Source organism: Canis aureus, chromosome 1 (assembly GCF_053574225.1).
Source record: "Canis aureus isolate CA01 chromosome 1, VMU_Caureus_v.1.0, whole genome shotgun sequence".
NCBI classification, from domain to species: Eukaryota; Metazoa; Chordata; class Mammalia; order Carnivora; family Canidae; genus Canis; species Canis aureus.
This window is the reverse complement of record NC_135611.1, coordinates 48,882,770-48,908,280: the sequence shown is the minus strand read 5'-3', so window position 1 is coordinate 48,908,280 and position 25,511 is coordinate 48,882,770. Positions and strand designations below refer to the sequence as shown.

The 25,511-nt window shown below is 39.4% G+C and overlaps 2 protein-coding genes across 8 annotated transcripts in view; one reads left to right on the top strand and one right to left on the bottom strand.

Annotated features, from left to right (window-relative positions):
* The window catches only part of LOC144314529 (uncharacterized), a 59,249-nt gene that overhangs the window by 13,675 nt on the left and 20,063 nt on the right, over positions 1 to 25,511 (bottom strand). For 2 of the 6 annotated variants that reach the window (XM_077898770.1, XM_077898813.1), the window contains exons 5-7: positions 22,976 to 23,107; positions 15,603 to 15,741; positions 14,365 to 14,416 (exon numbers count right to left, since the gene is read on the bottom strand). The exons of the other annotated variants lie outside the window; for them this stretch is intronic. In XM_077898770.1, coding sequence (XP_077754896.1) covers positions 14,365 to 14,416; positions 15,603 to 15,722 — 172 coding nt within the window. In that variant the 5' untranslated portion in view covers positions 15,723 to 15,741; positions 22,976 to 23,107. The remainder of the gene's footprint in view (positions 1 to 14,364; positions 14,417 to 15,602; positions 15,742 to 22,975; positions 23,108 to 25,511) is intronic. 6 annotated transcript variants of the gene reach the window in all.
* Positions 1,863 to 12,132, top strand: TAGAP (T cell activation RhoGTPase activating protein). 2 transcript variants are annotated; one of them, XM_077898737.1, is made up of 11 exons: positions 1,863 to 2,011; positions 2,599 to 2,727; positions 3,329 to 3,412; positions 3,500 to 3,553; positions 3,859 to 3,925; positions 5,788 to 5,954; positions 6,586 to 6,747; positions 7,191 to 7,300; positions 8,714 to 8,909; positions 9,306 to 9,420; positions 10,043 to 12,132. In XM_077898737.1, the coding sequence occupies exons 3-11, from the start codon at positions 3,386 to 3,388 to the stop codon at positions 11,314 to 11,316; spliced, it is 2,172 nt and encodes a 723-aa protein (XP_077754863.1). In that variant the 5' UTR covers positions 1,863 to 2,011; positions 2,599 to 2,727; positions 3,329 to 3,385; the 3' UTR covers positions 11,317 to 12,132. The 2 variants fall into 2 exon arrangements, with proteins under 2 accessions (XP_077754863.1, XP_077754874.1); XM_077898748.1 differs by lacking the exon at positions 1,863 to 2,011 and having other exon boundaries at positions 2,054 to 2,727.

The window sequence follows — 25,511 nt, the reverse complement described above, 5'->3', positions numbered from 1 at the left end:
TATGCCAGCTATATTTACCAATATGCACCTTGGGAGAAATTAAAGCTGAGAAAAATTTAAAACAAAAGAAATGCAAGCTTGCATTCCTGTTGTATCAGGATATCTCTCATCATGTAGCTTCTGGAAAACCCCACTGTATACTCTTGAGAGAATAGAGTCAAAAAGGCAAATATTATTATAAAATAGTTCTAATTTCATGGACCCTCTTGAAAGGGTCTCAAGCAACCCCTGGGCTCCCTGCATATACTTTGAGAATTGCTTGATACAGACCAAACCTGTGAGTTTTCAAGTCTCCTAAAGGCTCCCCAGCTCGGGCTCATCAGGAAAAGAGGTAAAATGGCCTATGCCTATGCCTTCCTCCTCTTTCTCCCACTAGATGCAAATAGTTAAAAAAAAAAAAAAGAAATTAAGATTTATTTATTTATTTATTTATTTAGGGAAGGTGTTGGAGCAGAGAGAGAGAAAGAATCCCAAGCAGACCCCTCACTGAGCACAGAGCCCAAGTAGAGCTTGTTCCAAGACCCTAAGATCATGACCAGAACCAAAATCAAGAGTCGGACACTTAACCGAGTCACCCAGACAACCTTAAAAAATTTTTTTTTACATTTTATATATGAGGATTCTAGGTTCATCTTCTTTTGAATATATAATTGTATGGCAAAACAAAAACAGTTTTTAAACCACTAGTAGAACATACATTGTGGGGTATAGTGCATAATAGAAGAAAAAAATATGGTCTTCATTTGAAATATTGAGATTAAGGATCAATGCATTAGTTGTCAGAGCAGTACATACATTAAGTTTCTTAGAAAAACCCAAAAAGTATGTCAAATGAAAAAAAGTTCATGAAATATGTATTAGCACAAAGAATGACTATATGTAAATGTATTTATTCAGAAACTATTTACTGAGTATCTACTACATGCCTTCTCTAGGCTAGGTACAGCATATATGCCCTTTTTGATAATAAAAAAAAGTCAATGAGTCATTTTGAAGGTTTGTAAAGGCAGGAGGGAGGATGAAAGGTAGTAATGTGCACAGACTCTGCAGGAGCACTGTTGTAAACTCGGCTCTGTGGCAGTTTTCAGAGAGGGAGCCTCCAGCTGGAAGCCTGAATGCCACTCACCGAAACTGAGGGGACAAATTTTAACTGTTCTGTGCTTCAGTTTCCCGATGAATGCCTAATTATGACTCTCTTTTGGTATAAAGAACAATACAGCTATCAATATGGAAAAAGTCTTGGAATTAAAGCCTTCTGATGATGAATTAAGACAATGTAGTTTTAATTTTTTTGTTGAAGAAAACATACATACAGAAATGTGAACATAAGATTATCAGTGTCCAGATCAAGAGTTAGATCACTACAAAACCTTCTCTGGCCCCCAGTGGTTACTACCCACCCCAGTGGATGCTGCTATCTATCATGGCACAGATTGGCTCCTATCAGCTTAGATGACTTTGCATGCAAGATATACTCTCTTGGGATCCCTGGGTGGCGCAGCGGTTTGGCGCCTGCCTTTGGCCCAGGGCGCGATCCTGGAGACCCGGGATCGAATCCCACGTCGGGCTCCTGGGGCATGGAGCCTGCTTCTCCCTCTGCCTGTGTCTCTGTCTCTCTCTCTCTCTCTGTGTGACTATCATAAATAAATAAAAATAAAAAAAAAAAAAACAAATACAAGATATACTCTCTTGTGTCTGGCTTCTTCAGCACAACATTACATTGTGAGACCCAACCACACTGTTGGATGTAGCTAAAGACTATGCATTCTCAGGGCTATGGAACACTCCACTGTGTGAACATGTCACAATGGGTGTCACATTCTGCTCCTGAGGTTTTTGAGTCATTTTATATATAGCCTTTTAGATACAGAAAAGACCAAAGATTTTCTCATATCCAGAAGGATCCACATACGAAATTCACCATCTCCTTTCTACCTGAAATTGGTCTGATCAAAGGAATTTTTGGTCTTCCTTCCATGTCAGGATTAGAGATGGTCTAACCACAAATTAAGTATTAACAATTTGACTAAGAGTTAGGGAAAGGAGAAGGGGGTGGTTAATATGTTGGCAGTTGGCTTTAGTGGATTCTTCCTAATTTCAAAGGAAAGAGATGGGGACATTTCTCAAATAAGACAGCATGTCTGGGCTTCTTATAGGAACAGCATCCCACACCCAAAGGGTGCCAGTCAATGTCTGGTGACTGATGAACAGAGTAGATGGTGGGTGGAAAGGGAGACAGCACCCAAACAGGATACAAAACAAGCACACCTGAAATCACCACTTTACAAAATAAAATTATGTTTATTACAGAATAACACAATTTCTTATTCATACATCCCACCTGTGACATTAATCAGAGCCTTCACCTATGGGCCATATGTCATCTTTTCCACCCTTAGTAGTTTATAGATTTTTTTTTTTTTTTACTTTGAAGTGTTAGAAAAAGAAAAAGAACCAGAGCTGCCCTAAAAGGAATGAGGAAGTGAGAGCTCCCCAGTGTCTGGCTGGCTATGTCTGGGTGACAACCCATGATGTTCTTTCCGGTCTCAGTAATATTCTGAATTTCCACCTGCCCGCCCCCTCTCGTTTATAATGCAGAACACGTGAAGTTAGAGCAGTTCAGTCTTCCTCTACCGGTGGATTAGTAGGAGCAGAGTGTTTCACTGTTTCTCCCATTTTGCACGGTTCCCTGGAGATAAGAGAACGCTGGCTGGAGGCTCCCCGAGGGTAAGTACCATAAAATAACACAACTGGGAAATTAGCTAGCTAGCAAATCACTGGTCTTTGAGAGCACCTCCAAGAGAAAACAGCTGTACCCCTAAACATGCAGCAAATAAGGTTATAAAGACTCTGAGCCCCGAAAGCTCTCCTTCAGTGTGAAGCCTGCACTCTTTCAGTAAAGGAATTCTGTCAATGTTAACTTTGTTTTATGTTTACTGCAAGTAGCATCCTGAGTATAAGTTTTTTTTTTCCTCTGGGGGTAAGAGGAGCTAATCCTGCAGAACACATAATACAGTACCTGACACATAGTAAGCTTCCCCCCCGCCCAACCCCGAAAATATTAGTTATTGTGTGATTGTTAGATTATCTCTTGATCGGACGGCACTAGATGAATAACAAAGTTCGGCATGGTGAAGATATCAGGTTTAAATAATTTAGAAATAAGTGTGTTCAGGTGCTGTTCTTAATAGCCGAAGACATCTGGTAACATATCACAGACTTTAAGTGAAAATTTTTCTAATAGTTTCAGACTTTGTGTTTTGGTACTGAAATTGGCCAATTTATCATGTGTCTCCCTCCTCCCTCTCCCCCATACGACTTCTCGCAGGCAGAGCCAAGGCCCCACGGGAGCAAAATTCATCCCTGGACAGTCAGCTCAACTCTAATGAAGTTGATAAGCAGCTGCAATGTTGTACGTACCCCTCTTATATAACATAATTCATAGTTTCCAGGGTAAGAGTCAAACGATCTTTACCTAATTTAATTTTTTCTCTTTCAGTCAAAAACACTAAATGCCAATAATATGGAGACATTGATTGAATGTCAGTCAGAGGTGAGAGCGATTTTAAAAACTTTTCATCTGCACTATAAGAACATGGAAAACTTTGTTTTCATGGAATATTTTCAATTATGTAATTATCAGAGTAGAAAATTAACATCCTAAGTGTAGCTCATTAAAAACATTAATTGGGACCTTATATGATGATAATCAAGACTTTATTATTGATTCTAGAAGCTAGAAAAAATCATTGGATTTGACTAATTTTTAATATGAGTAAAATGTTCTAAGTGTATTTTGTGAGGAAAGACTGGGTAGATCTCTTCAATCATTTTTAACTAAAATAAATATTTTTTTAGGGTGATATCAAGGAACATCCTCTGTTGGCATCATGTGAGAGTGAAGATAACATTTGCCAGCTAATTGGTGAGTTTTGAAAACATACTGGTCTTTTATGTAAATGATAACAGCAAATGTTCTTGGTTTACAAAACCACAGTACTTTACTTTACTAGGAATTCTTTTTTTTAAGTGTTCTTTTAAAGACCGCAGAACATTAACACTTAAATGGCAGGCAGACTCTAGCTCTGTGGGCACCAGGTCTCTCTGACAGAACAGATCCTCTCTACAGCCAACCCTCCAGTTCTCTGAGGAGTTTTTGGTGGGGTCAGATGTCTGAGCCACTTCTGTTTTGTCCATTAAAGCAGGCATACATATGAAAGAGTTCCTTCTCCCTTTCTTCCTTCTCTCTCATGAAGAATGAATGTAGGAACCCATGAGGCAATTGTTCCTGATCTCAAATTCCCAAGAATCCTACTGTTCACTCTTCACTGTTTCCATAATGTATGTCTTATTACATAACCGCGACCCAGTTCTCCCAAACTTTAAGGACAACCAGGTCTCTCTGCATCCTCTTCCACTTGCTAGGGTAGAAACACACAGCAATGCACTTAGATAATACAGCTTTGGGGGATCCCTGGGTGGCTCAGCGGTTTAGCGCCTGCCTCTGGCCCAGGGTGTGATCCTAGAGTCCCGGGATCAAGTCCCACATCAGGCTCCCTACGTGGAACTTGCTTCTCCCTCTGCCTGTGTCTCTGCCTCTCTCTCTCTCTCTCTCTCTGTGTCTCTCGTGAATAAATTCTTAAAAAAAAAAGAAAAGAAAAAAGAAAATACAGCTTTGATATTTAGGGGGAAATAAGGCAAATAAAGGGAGAATAAAAAAAATAAGGACACATGTGAGATGCGATGCCCCTTGCACACACTTGTTCAGGGTTGTGCAAAGATAGAACCTCTTGCTCATGTTTTACTGATAATTCCCAACTGCCTGGTCTCGCTGCAAGCCTTCACACAGGAATTTGTGTCAGCCTTGTCCTCCAGCAGCCACCGGGGAAATCCTGAAGGGGGCTGCAGACTGACCGGTGTAGCTCCCTCTAGTGGCTGCTTGGTGCTAGTGCGGCTGCAAAGGCGTACTGGTTGGCCCGGCTAAGGACCTCCAGGATGATCCTGAGCAAGATTCTATTCTCTTCTGTGGCTCAATAATATTCTGCTGTGTTTATAGACATCCTCTTTATTCATTCATCTACCAATGGACTCTTCGATTGCTTCCAAATCTTGGCTATTGTAAATAATGCTGCAATAATCATAGTGGTGCATATAAATTTTTGAATTGTTTCCTTTTTCTTTGGCTAAAACCTAGCAGTAAAATTCCTGGATCATATAATATTTCTATTTTTATTTTTTGAGGAAACCCCATACTGTTTCCTATCGTCACTGAAACTAATGTAACATTCTATGTCAACTATACTTCAGTTTAAAAAAAAAAGATCTTGAGCAAGTTACTTCCTCTCCTTTTAAGTTTTGTTTTCTCCATCAGTCAAAGGAGAAAATTAAAATAATCTATTTTGCATCAGAAATACCTACCACAGTTATTAGGGTCAGTATATTGAGATGGTTGTTTGTGATCGGCTCAGCTAGGTTTTGCTGATTTTCTGTAAACAGCCACTAAAGAGTAAAAACAGGAAAGGTGGAGACTTTGAGGAACCTTGGTGTTGATATTTAGGGGCTGGTTGTTGCTCTGGTAACCATGTGGTTGCTTTTTGGGTTCATTTTTGTAGATTAAAATTCACACCCTTTGCTTTCTCAGTTTTTCAGTTTTTTAAAATTATCTGTCCCCCCACCCCCATGGCATACCATGGGTGACATTATGTGGGTGATGCATCCATTGTCATATATGGATCTTTATTAATAAGTTAATCTAATTTTTCTCTTGCCTTATTTTCTTGGCTGTAGAAATTAAGAAGAGAAAGAAGGTGCTGTCTTGGCCATTTCTCATGAGAAGGCTTTCTACTGTGTCAGATTTTCCCGGGGCTTCAGAACCAGAATTGAAAGTGCCACTATTTGATCAGCCCTTGTCAATCATCTGTGGTGAGGACGACACACTCCCCAGACCCATTCAGGTAGGTGTGCGTGTACTCCAAAACCTGCTTCAGGTTTTTGTCAGATGTGAAAAATCCCTGGGAGCTCTAAATATCATTCTCATGCTAAACTCGCTGGGGCCAATCCAGTTTTTTTCCACTTTTGGAAATGGTGTTTCCACATATGAGTGCAGTCAGGAGACTACTTGGCTGCTGACAGTCTAGAAATTAATTATGCTTTCCCTCCATTCCTCCATCCTCCTGATTTCATGGAGCTAAGAGTGCTAAAAATGTGTAGCTTCTGAAAAGTCACGATCAGAAATCCAGTGTTTATATGGAATGACTTGAAAGGAGAGAGGCCTGAAATAATCTTAGAACGTACAAAATTAGAACTTACCCAAGTTACCTCCTCTTAGAAAAACAGCAGAGTTGAGGGACACAGCTGATAGAAATGGAGCTATAAAAAATGGCATTCATGATGTCTTGTTAAGACCATGTTGGTATCATGGAGAACTTTTATGGAGAGGATGCTCTATGATGGATGAAGTTTGCCACTATTCTTATGCACCGTTTTAATACCTAAGCATAGATTTTTCATGTAGTAGTAGCAGCACATGGTTTCATATTCAATGTAAGGGTAACCTTTTCCTATTCCTACCTCTCTTTCCAACAGGATATTCTCACTATTTTGTGCCTTAAAGGACCTTCCACCGAAGGGATATTCAGGAAAGCAGCCAATGAGAAAGCCCGCAAAGAGCTAAAGGAAGATCTCAACTCGGGAGGCATGGTAGATCTGAAAAGTCTCCCCGTGCACCTCCTGGCTGCAATCTTTAAGGTGAGTTGATAGCATTGCTACCAAATAATCTCCAGTGATGTTAAGTCTCAGAAAATAAGAAATGGCTCTTCTCCCAACAAATCAAAGTAAACTGATCTTGGAGTTTAAGTTTTTTTAGTTAAGCCTTTTATCTTCTTATATAAACACTTCTGTGTCTCTGATCTCAGATTCCAACAGAAAATGATACATTAAATTCTGATGAGGAAATGCCAAGTCCATGCCTATTAAGCTGGTAGCATCTCAGATGATGGCCTTACTCTGTCCATTGTTAGCAAGTTGCTGAGAGAGATTTCCCTAGAGCAGTCAAATGCAGGAAGGAAGGGGGTGCAGCCTATGGTAGGATGATCAGAGGGCCCCTGAGCTGGACCAGACAAGGGGAAGACAAAGATGCCAGCACATTATATAATGTAACCAGGCCAAACCATTCACTTTTCATCCTCCAGGACTTCCTCAGAAGTATCCCACTGAAGCTACTTTCATGTGACCTGTTTGAAGAATGGATGGACGCCCTGGAGAGGCAGAATGAAGAGGATAGAATTGAGGCCCTGAAACAGTAAGTGGCCAGAGTCATTGCCAGGGCCCAGGCCCCCGTGGTTTCCATCTTTTGATCTTCACACAATTCCCTGAGTGTTTCAGGAAAATTGAAGTGTTTAGAGAATCAGAGTGGAATTATTTATCTACTCCCAGAATAAAAATCATGAGGTACCCTGGATATTCCTTTTAAAGTAGTTTTAGCCAAATGAAAGGAAACACTTTTTCAGAGTAGAAAGTAAATTTCAATAGTCACAAATTCCAAGAGGTGAAGGAGTCTAAAAACATAAGTAGTTCAAGAAGATATGAGACAAAAACCAAAGATGAAAGCCTCAAAACAGGCTAAATTGCCAAGTGTAGGAATTTGAGGTTAACCTAATAGATGTGTGTTCTGCAAGGCAAAAACTCCCTCATAAAACATCCCTTAAAGCATCGTGGAACAATCTGGAAAGGATTGTTTTCATCATAAAATTCCACAGCATATTGCATGTCTTAAAATTAATCAAAATGAAAAAAAATTAATCAAAATGAAAACTATATAAAAACAAATTCCAAAGACAACAAAAACCAATTACATTTGTAAATGACCTGCAACCTTTCAGCAACTAGACAATCTCAAACACCTGACTTCAACATATCAGCATTTTTGCTGGATACAATGAAAGTCTATTAGGATTGTTCTACATGGCTAAATACTTACAATGAACAGGTTATTGAATTAAGGCATTAGAGTGTCTGTCCCAAATTGAAAATCCTAAGATTACTGCAAGTTTCTTCTTAAAGACATAAAGTTCTTTCATAATACCAACTTCTTATGAGAAGTGAAAATGGCCGCTACATTAGATCACCATTGCATATTTTGAAAAAGTGAGGCTTCACACATCTTTTTTTTATCATTAGTACCAATGCTCCCGATCAAGTGCTGACTTGACCATATTTACGAATATGCCCTTAGAAACTGATTTCTTCTCCATAAAGATTTCACAGAATGGTATAAAAATGGGTCATTTTTGTGGGATGATCACAGATCAAGAAAGGCAAATGATTGTGCTCCCAAGATATCAGTCCTGCAATTTTAGAAAGACATTCTGTGTGGCTACACGAGTTACTCTACAAAACAGTTTTCAAAATGTATTCCACAATGGAGTTTGTTACAGAAGTTAAGGATTCCTAATTTAAGATCTATACAAACAACAGGCCCTGTATTGTCCTAATTATAAAGACCAGTGTCTTAGGTCTTTAAGATCTCATGGTTAACCAGTTTCATTCCACATCAATTGCCACTGGAAGTGTCTGAATGAACATTTCACCATCTTACCAATAAGAATGTACCTTCCTCATTTTGAAGGCAGTCTGCGTTAGGCAAAAATTTTCAACTTGCTCCACTAAAACCATTAGCCTCCTCTAAAATCAGCTTCCCTGAACCTCATTCCAGGGTTGCAGAGAAGCTCCCGCGGCCCAACCTCCTGCTGCTCAAGCACTTGATCTCCGTGCTCTATCTGATCAGCAAAAACTCGGAGATCAATAAGATGGATGCCAGCAATTTAGCTATCTGCATCGGACCCAACATGCTGACCCGAGAGAATGACCAACACCTGTCTTTCGAAGCCCAGAAAGACTTGAACAACAAGGTTTGTTCCAGTCTACTTCTGAGAAACTCCGAATGTATAGAAAAGCCCTTTGGTTTGGTTGGGTTTTGTTGTGTGTTTTTTTTTTTTTTTTTTTCATTTATGCATTGCACTCTGTCAGTAGTTTGGGAAACTGCTTATTTACATGAAAATTTTAGTTACTTTAGAGGTCTTTTTTTTTTTTTTTTTTTTAGTTCTCTAAAAATGTATGTCTCAAAAATAACTTTAATATATATGACTTTTACCCATTTTCTGTATGCCCTTTCCAAACACATAAAGATCTCTCGTTTGGCACATCCCTAACAGCAGATCCTCATTATATCCCCATTCTCTTCCCTCTTCCTTTAAAGAAAACTCAAAATGCCTTTAGGCTGATGACTTGCTTATTCTTCCTCACAGGTTAAGTCACTGGTGGAGTTCCTCATTGATAACTGCTTGGAAATATTTGGGGAGAACATTCCCACACACCCCAGTACTGCTTCTGATGACTCTCTGGAACACACCGACAGTTCAGGTACAAAATGTGCTCTCGACTGATTATGATCATGGGGGGAAGTTCATGCCAGTCTGCCAGTCCATGCCAGTAACATAAAGTATCTCTGGTATTTGAAGCAGAAGTCACCTGCACAAGTCACCAAACCAAATCCACAGGACACCATTAACATGGAAACTTGCTCTCAAATTTTCCCACAGTCTCCTCATTCTGCTGACACTCATTCAGCTTCCTTCTGAATCAGGAAGAACTGCCAATTTTACTAAGTTAGCTTTAGTTAGAGGGTTGTTTCCACACAGTGGGATATGGGTCCATTATAATGGAATGGATCCAACAAAAGAGCCATCCGAAAGATGAATTTTTAAATTTAAGATCAATAAATGTTCAGTGAAACATTGTTCTCTTTTCTCGTTCTCATTCTCTCGCTCATGTTTCCTTTTCCTACTTCTCTTCCACACCTTCTCTCAAACTAAGAAAGAAACAAAATTTTAATGTGACAAATTTCTTTCACATCAAGTCCCAGAGTAGCTTCACCAGATTCCCTAGCACTATACTTGATACAAGTGGGGTGAATTGTACTATATATAGTTTATTTTTCAAAGAAACTGAATCAGAAACTCAACTATCCCTTCACTTCCTCTAGACCTGTCAATGCTGCAGAATGACTCAGCCTATGACAGCAATGATCCTGACGTGGAATCCAGCGGTGCCACCAGCTCCCCAAACAGGAGGCCCCAGGTGCCCTTGGAGACGGCTGCCAGCTGGGAGTCCAGAGGCCCACAGCTTGCTTGGGAGTTGAGCCCGGAGCCCATTGTCAGCACCATAGCCGGGCTGAAAAACTCCCTCAGTGAACCAGACAGGAGCTACTCAGAGCCCAGCATGTCTTCCTCACAAGAGAGCCTGGAGAGCCAGAAAACACACCAAAAACTAACACGGAGTGAGGATGACTTCACCATGGCTCAGGCAGAGGCTCATTTGGAAAGTGAGGAGGCTGAAGACCCATTTCCAGAGGAGGTGTTTCCTGCAGTTGAAGGCAAAATCCAAAGTCCACAGGACCTGAAGGTGAAGAACTCAACTCAGGGTTTGGTGTCACTATGGGGACTAATGCCCAAAGCCATCTCCAGTGGCTCTCTGGATGCTTCCTCTGACAGCTCACCCATGGCTTCTCCTTCCAGTCCTAAAAGAAATTTCTTCACAAGACATCAGTCTTTCACAAAGACAGAGAAAAGTAAGCCCAACAGAGAAATCAAAAAACACTCCATGTCATTCTCCTTTGCCTCTCACAAAAGAGTGCTTACCAAAACCCCTAGTTGCGTGTCTGTGAAATCCAAAGGCTTTACCAGAGACCAAGTAAAGAAAGGTTTTAAAAAAGAAAGCCAGCTTGCTGGGCGAATCATTCAGGAAAACTTGTCTGAAATCCAGGGCCAAACTGCTCTAGACTTTAGCTCCAGATCCTATGCCCTCTCAGTCGAGGATGTGTTCCAGCAAGTGGATCAGAGAAGCCCTGGAAGTCCGCCATCTTATGAAGAGGCCATTAGGTGCCAGGCATTGGACCTCTCGGCCTATGGGGGCCAAACAGTTGGCAGCATGAGAGCTAGAATGCTCAGCCAGGACACTGAACTACCACCTCTCCTACCTTTTCGTCATGGAGGGAATTCAAGAAATATAGGCAGTGAAGAGCCACTTGACGGGCACAGACTATCTCCCAGGACTGAGAGTTGGGAACAGAGCAGGACTGTCCATGCTTCTGCAGAAACAATAGGACAAGTGACTGTTACAAGGAGACCAGAGCTGTACCGCCTAAGAACTCTATCTGAATCAAAACAGAAGAGTAGGCTGGACCACCTAGTGCAGCAATGTAGTCAGCCGGTCTTTGAGGCTGACCAACTCCAGTATGCTAAAGAATCCTACATTTAGGAAAGCAGACTAGACACCATGACATGGCTTGTGGTATCTCTGTAAATGTAGGACTGTATAAAGAACTGCTTTAGAATTTGTTTTCTAAAAAGTCATGAATAAGCTCCTTTCAAGAGGTTGTGTAGAGCCCTCCTCCAGGGGGCTAGCCGCACAAGGGCACCCAGGCAGTGTCTGTGCCTGCCTAAATTTGTGCAACATGTAGCAAGTGTATAAAATGTACTAGAGGCAAGGTATCAGGTGCAAAGATGTCTACGTGAGTATGTGTATATTTGTTTGTGAACTTGTGGTCAACAGCATTGCTGTTCTCTGCCTCCTGGGCACTTTTCTATGGTTAGTGTTCAAAAATAATTTTTCTTCTACTTTTATGTTGCCTCAAATCTCATGCCATTTTTCATATTTTCCACAAACCCCATTTAGAGGAAAATGTTTAAATCTCTGTTAGAACTTTATGTTCATAAGCAGCTTTGTGATAACTACTTACCATGGTAAGAAAAAGGAGCAGACTGCAAGGAACAGACTTCAGTGTTTGGAGTTATCAAAGGCATTACAGACTCCAGTAATTGAAAAGGCCACCGTTAAAATTTATGAAAAATACTTAAACAAATATGTCCTTTCAACCATCTCATTTTCAATTTGGATAGATTAGCAAAAATGCATTACATCAATATTAACTGATTTATAGCACTTTGAGTTTCTTCGTGGCTCAGTATGTCTTCTCCAACAGTGTAAATTACTTTATATACATTGGGGATCATATATAGAATTTCAATGTAATCTCACTACAATAAATTGCCTTCCTTGTTTCAAAGTAAAAAATGTTCATTCTTTACTGATATGTTGCCTTTTCTCCCTTGATTAATAGAAACCCAAGAAAAGCACTCACACATTGCTTCATTCATGATCCCAGGGTCCTGGGACTGAGTCCCACATCATGCTTCCTGCTCAGTGGGACTTCTCCCGCTCCCTCTGCCCATCCCCCCCACTCATGCATGCGTGCATGCTCTCTCTCTCTCTCTCTCTCTCAAACAAATAAAACCTTTAAAAATGGTTAAAAAATAGTATGCAAAGACAGGGTAATATAGGCAATATTTCTTGTTTCTTTATGAATTAAACTTCAGTACCTTTACAAACCTAATTTTTATGATGTTCAGGTTGCTTATTCATAAACACAATGGTAAAATATTTGTCATATATTTGAACTTTAATGTTTAATGACTAAGATATTTAACTAGGACCTTAGAGATACTAGACTTCTATTTTCCTTATTTTATCAACTTCTTTCATAAAACACTCTGTTTTTTATTTGTTCAAGAAATATTTTTGCATTGGCCAACCACTGGATGGCAAAGGCCTATTGTTCTTTTCAAAAGAGATTTATTGGTAATGTGGTACAAAGTTAAAATATAACCCAGTTCTTCAAGGCAGCATGCTCAGACCTCATGTCATTAGAAATAGTTTATTAAGCACACCAAAAGTGTGAAGATTTCAAGGGGTAGACACTCCCCTCTAACCACTAACTTCAAAAAAAGCAATCCTTTTCCAGAGTTGGACACAAAATAGTAATTGTTACAATTTTTAGCATCTACCGCGTGCCAACCACTGTTCTAAGTATTTCAGGACTAAAATAAGCATAGCGACTCCCTATTGAGAGTCAGAATTCTCATCAATAAATAAGACTTAGAAGCCTCCAATCTATTCTACTTTACAACTGACCTGACCTCTGTGGGACCCAACTCAGATCATGATAACCTGTCCTAGATTTCCTTATTTTAAGGAAGTCTGAAAGTCTTCGACCTATTGCATATAAGTAGTTGCTGGCAAACATTTATGAGCTTCTTGCAGTCAAGCAAATGTCATTAATGTTGCTGTATTTGAATAGCGGAAGAAAAGTTATGGTGACTATTTCAAATATTGCTGAGTGGTCTTCCCACATCTCTCCATGGAGTACATTGGCTTTTAGGATTGCCCTGGTTGCCAAGCCCATCAGTTGGCTAGGACTACCATAACAAAATATCACAAGTAACTTAATCTATAGAAATGTATTGTCTCACAGTTCTGGAGGCTAGAACTGAAATCAAGCTATCAGCAAGTTGGTTCTTTATGAGGGCTGCAAGGGAAGCATCTGTTCCAGGCTTCTGTCCTTGCTCATACACAGGCATCACTCTGGGTCTCTACATTGTCTTCCCTCTATGTATATCCATCCCTAAAATTCCCTTTCTTGAGGGACACCACCAGTTATATTGGATGAGGGCTCTAATGATCCATTTTACCTCCCTATAGTCACATTCTGAGATACTATGAGTTAGGACTACAACAAGTGAATGGGGGCTGGGGAAGGACACAATTCAACCCTTACACCAAGTTTCACAGAATAGTACTTCATGAGACCTTCATAATGCCAACAATTTTTAATACATCACCATAACCAGAGGGCCAAAGCTTATGGTAAGATTTGGATATTAAAATGATGCTCTAGTGAAGGACCCAGGAACACCAGAGTTCTTATCCTCCATGGACTTCCTAAGGACCACATATCACAAATATGCCTGACACCCCAATGCAAGGTGTATGGTAACATCAGTTTGGAAGTCAAAGGCTAAGTAGGGTCTTCAACCTAAATCCATGTCCAATCTCTAGCCTCTGAGCCACTAGGACTCCCCAGCATCCATGCATTACTTCCTGAGCCAAGTTTAAAAGGGACCCTGGCCCTCTTCCCGAATGAAAGATGAGAAAGCACATTCAGTCAATGTGCCCACTGGTAAAAACCCAGCATTCACTGCCCTGGAATCTGACTGAACAGACTAGAATTTCTTCCTCTTAGGAAAGATAGGGAATTTTCTCTCCTATAAAGAGGGAGAGAAATGGCCACTGCCACCTCCCACATGATACCCTGTGATTACCTGTGAAGATGTGCTGTGTCCACCCCCACCCCAACACCACTCAGGATGTGGTCCAGAATGTTGTCTTGTGGATATTAACCAAGGTTGGGTGCTTATGCTAGAGTTCAGCCAAATTGCAATCACTTTCAGAATCTAGCAAATACAATACCTGTGTTACACGGGGCCCCCAAGCAGGTGAAGTGGCAGCCATGGCCTGTGTGCTAATAAAAGAAATAATAGTGGCCACAGTGCTTCCCATGACCATAGATGAGAATGCCGAGAGCAATAAACACTATTTATCCTAATGCACTATTAAGCAATAAATTCTAGCTGCATTTTCCTGATTGTGATCTCACTGGAAGGACTGCCATGCCCTTCCTCTTGAAGGGTCAAGTAGACAGAAACCCACATCAGATGGGATCTCACATATTTTGAGTTTCTTTTTTAATTGAATTATGTAAGATCTTAACTCTTTATCTGCAAAGGGAGAACCACTGGGGAATAAACTATAAACATTTTGCTAGAGATAGAAGTGAATCACTTTTTTGGGCCATATTTTAAATCTAGACTGAGATTCTACATATCATCTACTCCAGAGTACAAAGTAAATGTGAAGGCGGAAAAATTGGTGGGATGAAGTGCTGCCCTCCTCTACTGTAGACTACAAAAAGGAGCCCCTGGGAGACAGCAAACCTGCAGAGTGCAAAGTCTTGCCAGAAAAAGGAAATGCAGAATGATACCATCTCTGTAGGAAAGGAAAGACACTGTGTTGGCACAAGGGTACATGACCCAGTTCACAGGGCCTGAGTCCACACCCCAAATGGCCTACCAAGATCAGGTACTAAACTTGTCTGAGCCTCAGTTTCTTCATCTGTAAAATGAGAGCAATCACAACACATCAGTTATGGGATGCATGTAATAGAAAATCAAGATAACAGAGTCTTAAACAAGAAGAGGGTTGTGCTCTCCATTACCAAAGAGCAGGGCAACTGGGTGGTTCAGTTGGCTAAACATCTGCTTTTGGCTCAAGTCATGATCTCAGGGTCCTGGGACCAAGTCCCACATTGGGATCCCTGTTCAGCAGGGAGTCTCTTTCTCCCTCTCCCTCTGCTCCTCTCCCCTGCTTATGCTTGCTCACTCTGTCTCTCAAATAAATGAAATCTTGAAGAAGAAAAGAAGAAAGAAGAAGGAGGAGGAGGAGCGGGGTAGGGGAAGACAGGCAGTCCAGGGCTGGCATGGCAGCTCCAGGACATCCCAGGGCCCTCAACTCATTCACAAGAGCCAGTTTCACGGGCATGGAACCTGTGCTCTCATTGAGCCCCATGCTGAGAAGGGCCCAGCACTGAGGTTAATGCTCTGCCATTGGCATTTCTTGTTATTAGTAACTATTGAACAAAGGCCCCTTACTTCCATTTTGTGCTGCCTCCTGCAAATTGAGTAGCTCATCACACTTTGTGGTCTTCCATCATTTCTGTTGGCAAGAACCTCCTCTTCCAGCCTTGACCTCCAAATTCCAGGCAGGAACATTCTGCTCAGTATCGTCAACCTACATCCCAGCAGCCAGAAGTTATTCCCATGGCTACTCTTACCCACCGAGGAGTCTAGGAAATAGTTTCTTGTAGGCACATCGCCTTCCTCAACAAAATCAGTAGGAGTGGGAACTATTAGCCCTTGACACAAAAATCAAGTAAAAGAGATCATGGATATGGTGTAACACATACTAATTTAGTTTCTCTAATAATAGAAAGCAGGATAAAACACAGATTATTTAGTATAATGAGACAACTGAAAATGTTTTATATGATTAGGGATAATACACAAACAAGGCAGATAGTAATTTTGGAGTATTTCAATCATTTATATGCACACTGTGAGAATTCTATTATATGAGTAGTTTTAAGTAAAACAAATTACTAACAAACATGAATTGACCTTCATAAAACTTAACATGTACTATTTTTATGTAAGGAATTCACAATCTAGTAGAGAAATAATACAGCCTTGAAGGCAAAGCTACATTCCAAATGAGGAATAACATAAAGTGCTATAGTAGAAATGAATAATTGCTTCACAATCCAATTAATTTTAAGATATACTTCAAATTTAAAGGTGCTTTCAGTGTGAAATTCCAGAACAACTAACAGAAGATTTCAGCCAACCGTACAACATTTAAAATAATCATGAGGAGTTCAGTCAGTTAAGCATCTGATTTCAGCTCAAGTCGTGATCTTGGAGCCCTAGGATCAAGCCCCAAGTTGGGCTCAGTGGAAAGTCTGCTTCTCTCTCTCCCTTTGTACCCCCCCTGGCTTGTGCTTTCTCTCTCAAATAAATAAAATCTTTTAAAAAATAAATCATGAGAAGTTCCTGGAAGGTGTTCATTTATGTGATTGGAGCAAATCATTCACTGTTTAGAAGGAAATAGATGATTTATTTTTTTCTATTGTTGTTGAAAAAGGCATTTCTTATCCAAAATGGTTTTGGAAAAGACAAAGTACTATGTAAGATAACTGCTGATATGTGAATGTTCATCTTTTCAAAACAACACTTCCAATCTTGTTACCTTCCTAACCAGAGCTCTCCAACGGCTTCTTTTTTTTTTTTTTAAAGATTTATTTATTTTAGAGAGAGAGAGCGCGCATATGCGAGTGGGGAAAGGGGTAGAGGAAGAGAATCTTCAGGGAGACTGCTCACTGATCACGGAGCCCGACTCAGGGCTTGATCCCACGACCCATGAGATGATGACCTGAGCCGAAACCAAGAGTCAGATGCCTAACCAACTGAGCCACCCAGGCATCCCTCCAATGGCTTCTTGATAACATTTCCACAAGTCTAAAGTCTGCCGCCTACCTACCACTCAAGGCCGACCTTTACCTAGCCCCATCCTGGGGGCCCAAACTTAGTTCTTTCCTTAACCATCCAATGAATTTCTATAAAGTTGAAACTGGTCATTTCAGAGCAAAATTGATAGATAAAACCTGATAAGTAAAACCAAAGCTGATAAATAAAATTTCAGAGAACTGATAAATAAAACCAAAGCTGGCTCTCTGAAAACACACTCCTGCCAAATCTAGGCAGCAAAAGATACATTAAAAGTACAAAACAAGAGAAATGATGATGGGACATAACAACAGAGACTGAAAATTAAAAGAATCAAAGGACTCCTTTACTGAGCTCCATGCCAGTGCATTTGAAAATGTGAATGAGACTATCCAAGTCTAGAAAAACATAATTTACCAAGGCTCCTAGGTGGCTTAGTCGGTTAAGTGCCGACTCTTGATTTCGGCTCAGGTCATTATCTCAGGGCCTTCGGATCAAGTCCCACCTCGGGCTCCATGCTCAGCGGGGAGTCTGCTTGAGATTCCCTCTCTCCCTCTCCTTCTTTCCCTCCCACTTGTGCTCTTTCAATCTCTCAAATAAATAAATCTTTAGAAGAGAAAAGAAAAATATAATTTACCAATCTAACTCCAGAAGAGAGGATCTAAACAGATGTATTTATACATGAAACAGAGAAAATTATAGATCAATCTTATGAATATCATTGCAAAAAATCCTAAATAAAATATAGTAGATGGAATGTATGAAAACCAAGTGGAGTTAGAACGGGAATGCAAGTGTAATTCAATGTGAAAGTTATTAACATAATTCATCCTTTTGGACACTTAGGGGTAAAATATAACCAGCTCCATAGATAATGAAAAATCACCCGTCAAAAATTGATCACCAGCACTGAATTTTTAAAAGATTCTTAATGAAATACAAATTGATGAACTTAAGATGTTTTCTTAAGATGTCAGTCTTAAACCAAAAGGCTGCATGGGCTTAATGAGGAAACACTAGAAACTCCCACTGAAACCAGAAAAAAGTCAAGTTGGTACTATTTCCATTAACTAACACTGTTCTGAAGGTACTATCTAAAGCAACCAGATATGGAGTGTTTGGGTGGCACACTTGGTTAAGTGGCTGACTCCTGGTTTCCGCTCAGGTCCTGTCTTCAGAGTATTGAGATCAAGCCTGATACAGAGTCCTCGGCTCAGTAGGAAGTCTGAGTGAAGATTCTCTCTCCCTCTGCCCCTCCCCACTGCGCTCATGCTCTCTCTTGCTCTCTCCCTCAAAAATAAATAAATATTTAAAAATAAAGCAACCAGGCAAGAAAGAAACCAGAGGAATATTGTAAAAGAGGAGGCAAGGCTTTCCTATTTGTAGATTATATGATTATTTGGAAAATCAAGAGAATCAATTAAAAACAAAAATCACTAGAAATAAGAAAACACATTAAGCTAGCAAGCTATGAAATTAATATACAGAAACCAAAAGTCTCCATACATACTAACAGAAAATATAATGAAAGAAAAGGCTCCAAGCCTATGAGCAACAACTGGATAAAATATCTAGGAAGAAAACAGCACAAAAACAATTTGAAAACAAATTTTAAATGTTCTTGCAGGGCAACGAAATAGAATGGAACAAAAATAGAAGGATGGACTACATTCTTAGAGAGTAAGATTCAAAATCAAGTTTTCCTAAGTTAATTTATAAACTTACTATGATCACAAGAAAAAAAAATCCAAGAGAAAGGATGTTTGTCATTGGTTCTTGTTGTTGTCACTGAAAACCACCTCTAATGAATCATTAATGCTGATAGGAAAGAGAACTCTGGAAAGAAGGATCTGTGCAGCCAGCCCTGTTTGATTTCAGCTATGCTCAGTATGTGGTCCTGGCACATGAACAGACAGCCAACCAACCAGACAGAATAGAAAGCCCAAGGATAGAGGCAGGTGCATACAGGACTTTAGCACATAATTTCAAAGCAGTGGGGAATATAAGGATATTTAATAAATGGTGTCAGTATAAATCAGCAGCCATCTGGGAAAAAGGGGAATGTCATCTCATAATACACGCCAGAATAAATTCTAGATGGCTCAAAGATTTAAATATAGGAAGTGAAAGAACCAAACTTCTAGGAGAAATAAGGGAAAATTTCTATCATCTCAGACAGGGAAAGGCATTTATAACATGACTTAAAGTCCTGACAGCATGAAAGAAAATGACAAGTTAACAAGGTTAACATCAAAAACACCTGCAAGAATAAAAACACCACAAACAAGAGACAAATGACAAACTTGGGGAAAACGTCTGCATCTCATATAACAAAAAAAGGGCTAATTTCTGTAACATATACAATATCTATAAATTGATAAGGGAAAACGCAGAACAATTCTAAAATGTGTAAAGGTTATAAACAGAAAGTGAAAAACAAACGGCTCTTACACATTTGAAAAATGCTCAAACCCACTCATTTTTTAAAAGGCAAACTAAAACTCCACTAAAACACCATTTCTCCCATCGATAGGCAAAAATGAAAAATTTAATACCACAGTGTGTTGGCAAGGCTGTGGGGAAACTATTGATTTCTGTTGAAAGTAGAAATCAATATGTCCCCTATGCCAAAATATATATTCTACCAGTATCTTTAAAATTACAAATGCCTAAATCATTCTTCTACTTCTCCCTCTAGGAATGTACTTTACAAATAAGTTTTCATGCATACAGTGTGTATGAGGATATTTGCAGTAAAAGACTGAAAATGATATAAATGCGTATCATCAGGGAATAAACTATGGTTAATTAAATTATGACATGTTCATGTAGCCATAAAATTGTCTATGCAGCTGTAAAAAGAAATGGGCAAGCTCACTGATACAAAAAGTGTCCAAGATATATTAAGTAGAAAAAAACAACATGTAGGTCAATGTGTATAGTATGCTATCATTTATCTTAAAAAAAGAAATTAATTCTAGTTTAATGTGTGGGGATGGGGAATGGGAAGTGGGAAAATGGGACCAAGAATCAGTAGAAAATATTTCAACTATACATTTCTATATTTTTGTGTTTGAATTATATGACTATTATATTTAAATATTAAATATAAAACAATGATAACTCACATTAAGTATTTATCATATGCCAACCACATTGAAAATGACCTGAGAAATACCTGTCTGGGGTTGACGTCTCCATATCTGGATAGAGCTGGAAAGTGGGTCAAAGATTTTGGAGGGCCTTGAACATTCTCCAAACTAGGATTCAAAGTAGAACAGTGGGGGCTGCCCAAGGCTTTAAGAATGTGTATTTAAGAAGATTACAGAAGGGGCACCTGGGTGGCTCAGTGGTTGAGCATCTGCCTTTGACTCACATTGTGATGGTTGTGATCCAGGGTCCTGGGATTGAGTCCTGCATCCAGGCTCCCCACAGGGAGCCTGTTTCTCCCTCTGCCTAGGTCTCTGCCTCTTTCTGTGTGTCTCTCATGAATAAATAAATCAAAACTTTAAAAAAAGAGGGGGGGTATTACATAGGATGGTTTGGAGGAAGAGCGATGTGAGGCAGGACAGCCACTTCTGAGGTTATTCCCCGAGCGTTAAGGGAGCAATTATGTTTGGTCAATAGGAAATTAGGCAGAGTAGCTGCTGCTAGAATACAGAAGGTCTAAGTGCCCAGACAATGAAGGGTGGACAGGATGTGACCAGTGGAGGGGAGGCTGGGCTCTCTGGGAGGACAAACAAGATGAATGAAGGTGGGAAGGAACAGGGTATGCGCAGGAAAAAGTGGAGACCTGCTCCTGCAAGTATGACCAAGGGTGAGAGGGTGCAGGCTCCACAGACTGGCGGCCAGGTTAAAATCTTGAAACTTACCATCTCTTTGTGCCTGCATTTTCCCATCTGCAAAGTAGTGATTACAGTATGCACAAAATATTTTATAGGACCCCAAGCACTGCTGGTGTTCAAAAAATGCCAGCTTTCTCTGGAACATAAAATTGTGGTTATTTTCCAGGAACTCGTTTGTTACATTGTTTCCCATAAATTCAAGTAAAGTATGCTGTATAAATTCAGATTCACAAAGAAAATTTTTTGAATTTCTCAATGTGATATTTTTGCTCTTTGAACACAGGAGCTTTTCAGAAGTGCAACCTAGGCAGTTCAAGCCCTTAATGTACAGAGTTCTGTATGGGAAATCCTGCAAGAGGACATGATTTCACTTGTTAGATAACAAAGGCTAGTGAACTCCTATTTAAGTAAGTGGTCCTCCACTGAATTATCTTCCATTTTTTTCTCACAGTGGAATCTGCACACTAACATCAAATACAATGTGACACAGCTTAGTATATCAGTAATTTCAAGATGATAAAATGTCTTAGAGAAAAAAATATCAAATTTCATTGAACCTGTTTTTAAGCCCAAGAAAAACAGAGAAAAGTACATGTAAAATAATAGGATATTAAAATGTTAAAAAAATAACAAGCTGTAAAGAAATTTGACAAATTTACAATGTTAATTCTTAAAGGCATTAACTCAACACATTCTCTGCATTTTCTTTTTTTAAAAAAAGATTTTATTTATTCATTAGAGACAGAGAGACAGAGGCAGGGACATAGGCAGAGGGAGAAGCAGGCTCCCCACAGGAAGTCTGATGCAGGACTCAATCCCAGGGCCCCAAGATCATGCCCTGAGCCAAAGGCAGATGCTCAACCACTGAGCCACCCAGGCACCCCAATCTCTAAATTGTTTATGTACTTCTTCTAACCCATCTACATAGTTGAAACAGGTTCCGAAGAGCACTCACTCATAAACCGGCAGGAAGAGCTGTGTCCAAAGTTCTTTATTCATGGTATATAGCGTAAGTCACTTGGATTCTGTTTCCATATGTCTATACAATTCAAATTGACCGTTATGATTAGGGAAGAGAAAGAAAAAATGAGGAAGCTATTTTTAAAAATGAAAAAATTTTAAGTTAAAAACAAGGCATGTCTTCAGTAGGGGAAGTGTTTTGACATCACTGATTAAGACAAGACTAAGGATCTGGATTACAGCCGATCCATTCTTAGGACACTTGCTTCCCTTCTTGCTTCTTCCTTCCTTCAATCCTGTATTCTATGTTCAGGAGCATGAACTAATTGGAAGGGAAAAGAGTTGGGTTGAGAACTAAAGTCTGACCCCAGCTACACTTGCTACTTTAGCAAGTGCACAAGCATCTTTGTATCTTGGTCCACTGGGATAATAAATTGTTATTCTTATAGACTTATATTTTTTAAGTCAACTTCATTAAAATACAACTTTACAATAAGCTATATCCATTAAAAATGAACACTTTGATTAATTTTGCTTATATATAAATTCATGAAAACATCACCACTGTCAAAATATGGAACACATTGTTGATACTACTTGGTATTGTCAGATTTTTTTTGGTTTAATTCATCCCAGTGGGTAGTAGGGTAGTAGTAGTAGTAGTTATAGTAGTATCTCACTGTGGTTTTAATTTGCATCTTCCACTGGCTGGTGATGTTGAGCATCTTTTCATGTATCCACTGGTCATTTGTGAAATATCCAATCCTATGCCCATTTTTTAAAAAGATTTTTACTTATTTGACACAGAAAGAGAGCACAGGCAGGGGGAGTAGCAGGCAGAAGGAGAGGGAGAAGCAGGCTCCACACTGAGCGGGGAGCCTGACATGGGGCTGGATCCCAGGACCCTGGGATCATGACATGAGCTAAAGGCAGACGCTTAAATGACTGAACCACCCAGGTACCCCATGCCCATTAAAAAAAAAAAAAAAAAACTGTTGTCTTTCTTTTTTCTTTTTCTTTTTTTTTGTGTTGTCTTTCTTTTAGGAATTGAGTTCTAAGAGTATTTTACATAATCTAGTTATAAACCCTTTGACAGATACATGTTTTGCAAATATTTTCTCCCAATCCACGGCCTTTCTTTTGGTTTTGTTTTCTTACCTATGTCTTTTGGGGAGCAAATGCTTTTCATTTTAATGAAGTCCATTCTAATTCATCTTTCCTTTGTGCTTTTCATCTTCTGTTTCACAAATCTTTTCCGTATCCAGTGTCACAAAATTTTGTTCCTTTTTTCTGTGAGAAGTTTTGTAGTTTGAGATTTAACATTTAGGTTAATGACCGTTTACACATTAATTACTATGTGTGACATGAGGTAAGAGTCAATGCATTTTTTTCCCATATGGAAAGACCACTTTTTTATTGGCATATAACATTATATTAGTTTCAGGTACATAACATAATGAGTCATTATTTGCATATATTGTGAAATGATTTCCACCATTATATTAACATCCATCACCACATATAATCACAAAATTTTTTTGTTATGAGAACTTTTAAGATCTACACTCTTAGGAACTTTCAAATACTTCCTTTCCCCATTGAATTGCCTTGTGCCTTTATAAAAAAAAATCACTATACAGGTATAGAGATACTTTTGTATTCTCTGATGTTTTGCTGATTTATTAATATATCTATCCTTTTGTTTATACTATAGTCTTGATTATTGGAACTTCATAGTAAGTCCTGCAACTTTGTTCTTCTTTTTAAAAATTATTTGGGCAATTCAAAGTCCTTTGTATCCACATAAATTTTAAAATCAGTATGTAAACTTCTAGGGATTTTTATTGAGATTGAATTTTTTTTTCATGTTTCCACTTTTTAATCAGCTCCGTGAAGGACATCTTAAAATGCTAAATGAGACACAACAGAATATTTTTTCTTCCAGTACTAAAAAATACATTCACAAATATTTTTAAGAAACTTCTCTATACTCAGGGTGGTAACCTTGAATTAAAAAAAGAAAAACCACCTCTAAACCTCTAATCGTGTCAATGATTTCTTGTATTTGCATTTGGAAATTGCTTCCTAATTGTGATAAACATTGTAGATAGACTTTTAAATGTCCCTAAACACACATTACTTGTTTTTAAAGCAGTCTAAGCCAACATTTTTTGGTCACAATCTGTAATCCTGAGAGCCCAAACTAAAAAACTGGTAAGAGGAAAAATACCCACATTTGCAATGTCCCAGGATTAGTATTTAAATGGGAGAAAATTTTAGAAATCACATGGAGCTTTCTAAAAGGTCTCTGTAACAAGCTACCTTGGGAGCTCAGTTAAAAAATAGAACTTGATGTACTAGAACAGATGTGTCAGTGCAGCTCCAAAAATCTTTATAAATACAGCTATTTGGAAGGATGATCCTGGATCAAAGTTTTATTCCTTGTGTACCTACTTTAGGTGCACATGCCTCATTTCAGTTGTCATAATTGTCTCTGTAATTTCCTCCTGAGTAGCGGTCATAACCACCCTGGCTTCTGCCACCATAGTCTCTGGACCTTCCATATCCATATCCATATCCTCCAGATCAACTGTCATATCTACCACTCCCATAGCCCTGGTCCCCTCCACCTATAGAGTAGCTGCGACCACGCCCATGGGCCCCAAAGGCACCTCCTCTAGTTCCCCTGGCTGACTTGCCCACGTGATCCACACAGATCTGGCGACCATCCAGAGACTCTCCATTCATGGCTCTCATGGTATCTGAGGCATACTCTGGATTGCTGAAGGTGATGAAACCAAAACCCCGGGATCGCTGAGTCTCCCGGTCCTTGACAACAACCACCTCAGAGATAGGACCAAAGCTGCTGAAGTGGTCTTCCAGAGCCTGCTCATTGGTGATGAAGTTCAGCCCTCCCACGAAAAGCTTCCCTTCTTCAGAAGACATGGCAATGAATTTGAGTACTGCAAATTAAGCAAAAAGCCCAGAACAGCAACCGCCGAGAAGCAGAGAGACTGCGTAAAATTGAATTAAATGTATAGATTAATTTCAGAAGAATTGATATCTTAAAATTGAGTGTTCCAATCCATGAAGATAAGGTATCTTTCCACTCATTTAAATCTTTTAAAATTTCTCTCTGCCACGTCCTGTGGTTTTCAGTGTACACCTGTTTACATTTATTTCTAAATAATCTGATTTGGGGACCTATTATAAACAGAATTGCTTTTCCATTTCATTTCACAATTTTTTTTTCCTGTTAGAGCATAATAATAGAATTGATTTTGTAAATTTTAGCTTTATATACTATGACTTTGCATATTCACTTATTACTTCTAATTGTTTTACAGATCTGCAGGGTTTTCTGTGTAAACAATTATATTAGTTGCTGTTTAAGAAAAACCCAGTCCTCCTCTTGTGTGTCTCCTTTACTCTCACACTACCACCCTCACAAAGCTTTCAACACCACATGATGGTTTTCCCCACAACAAGCAATTCTGTGATACCAGCAGGGTTTCCTACATTTTAACTCGATTCTGACACTGTCTACCTGGAGACAGCATCAGATCCTGCAGGTTTAGGGCTCAGTCCCACAAAACTGCCCCCTACTTCAAGATGCCAATTGCAAACCCTAGTAGGTCCCCAGGTTGCCTGCAGTTCTGCCTACCTTGCTACAGATCATGGTTTCCATGACCTC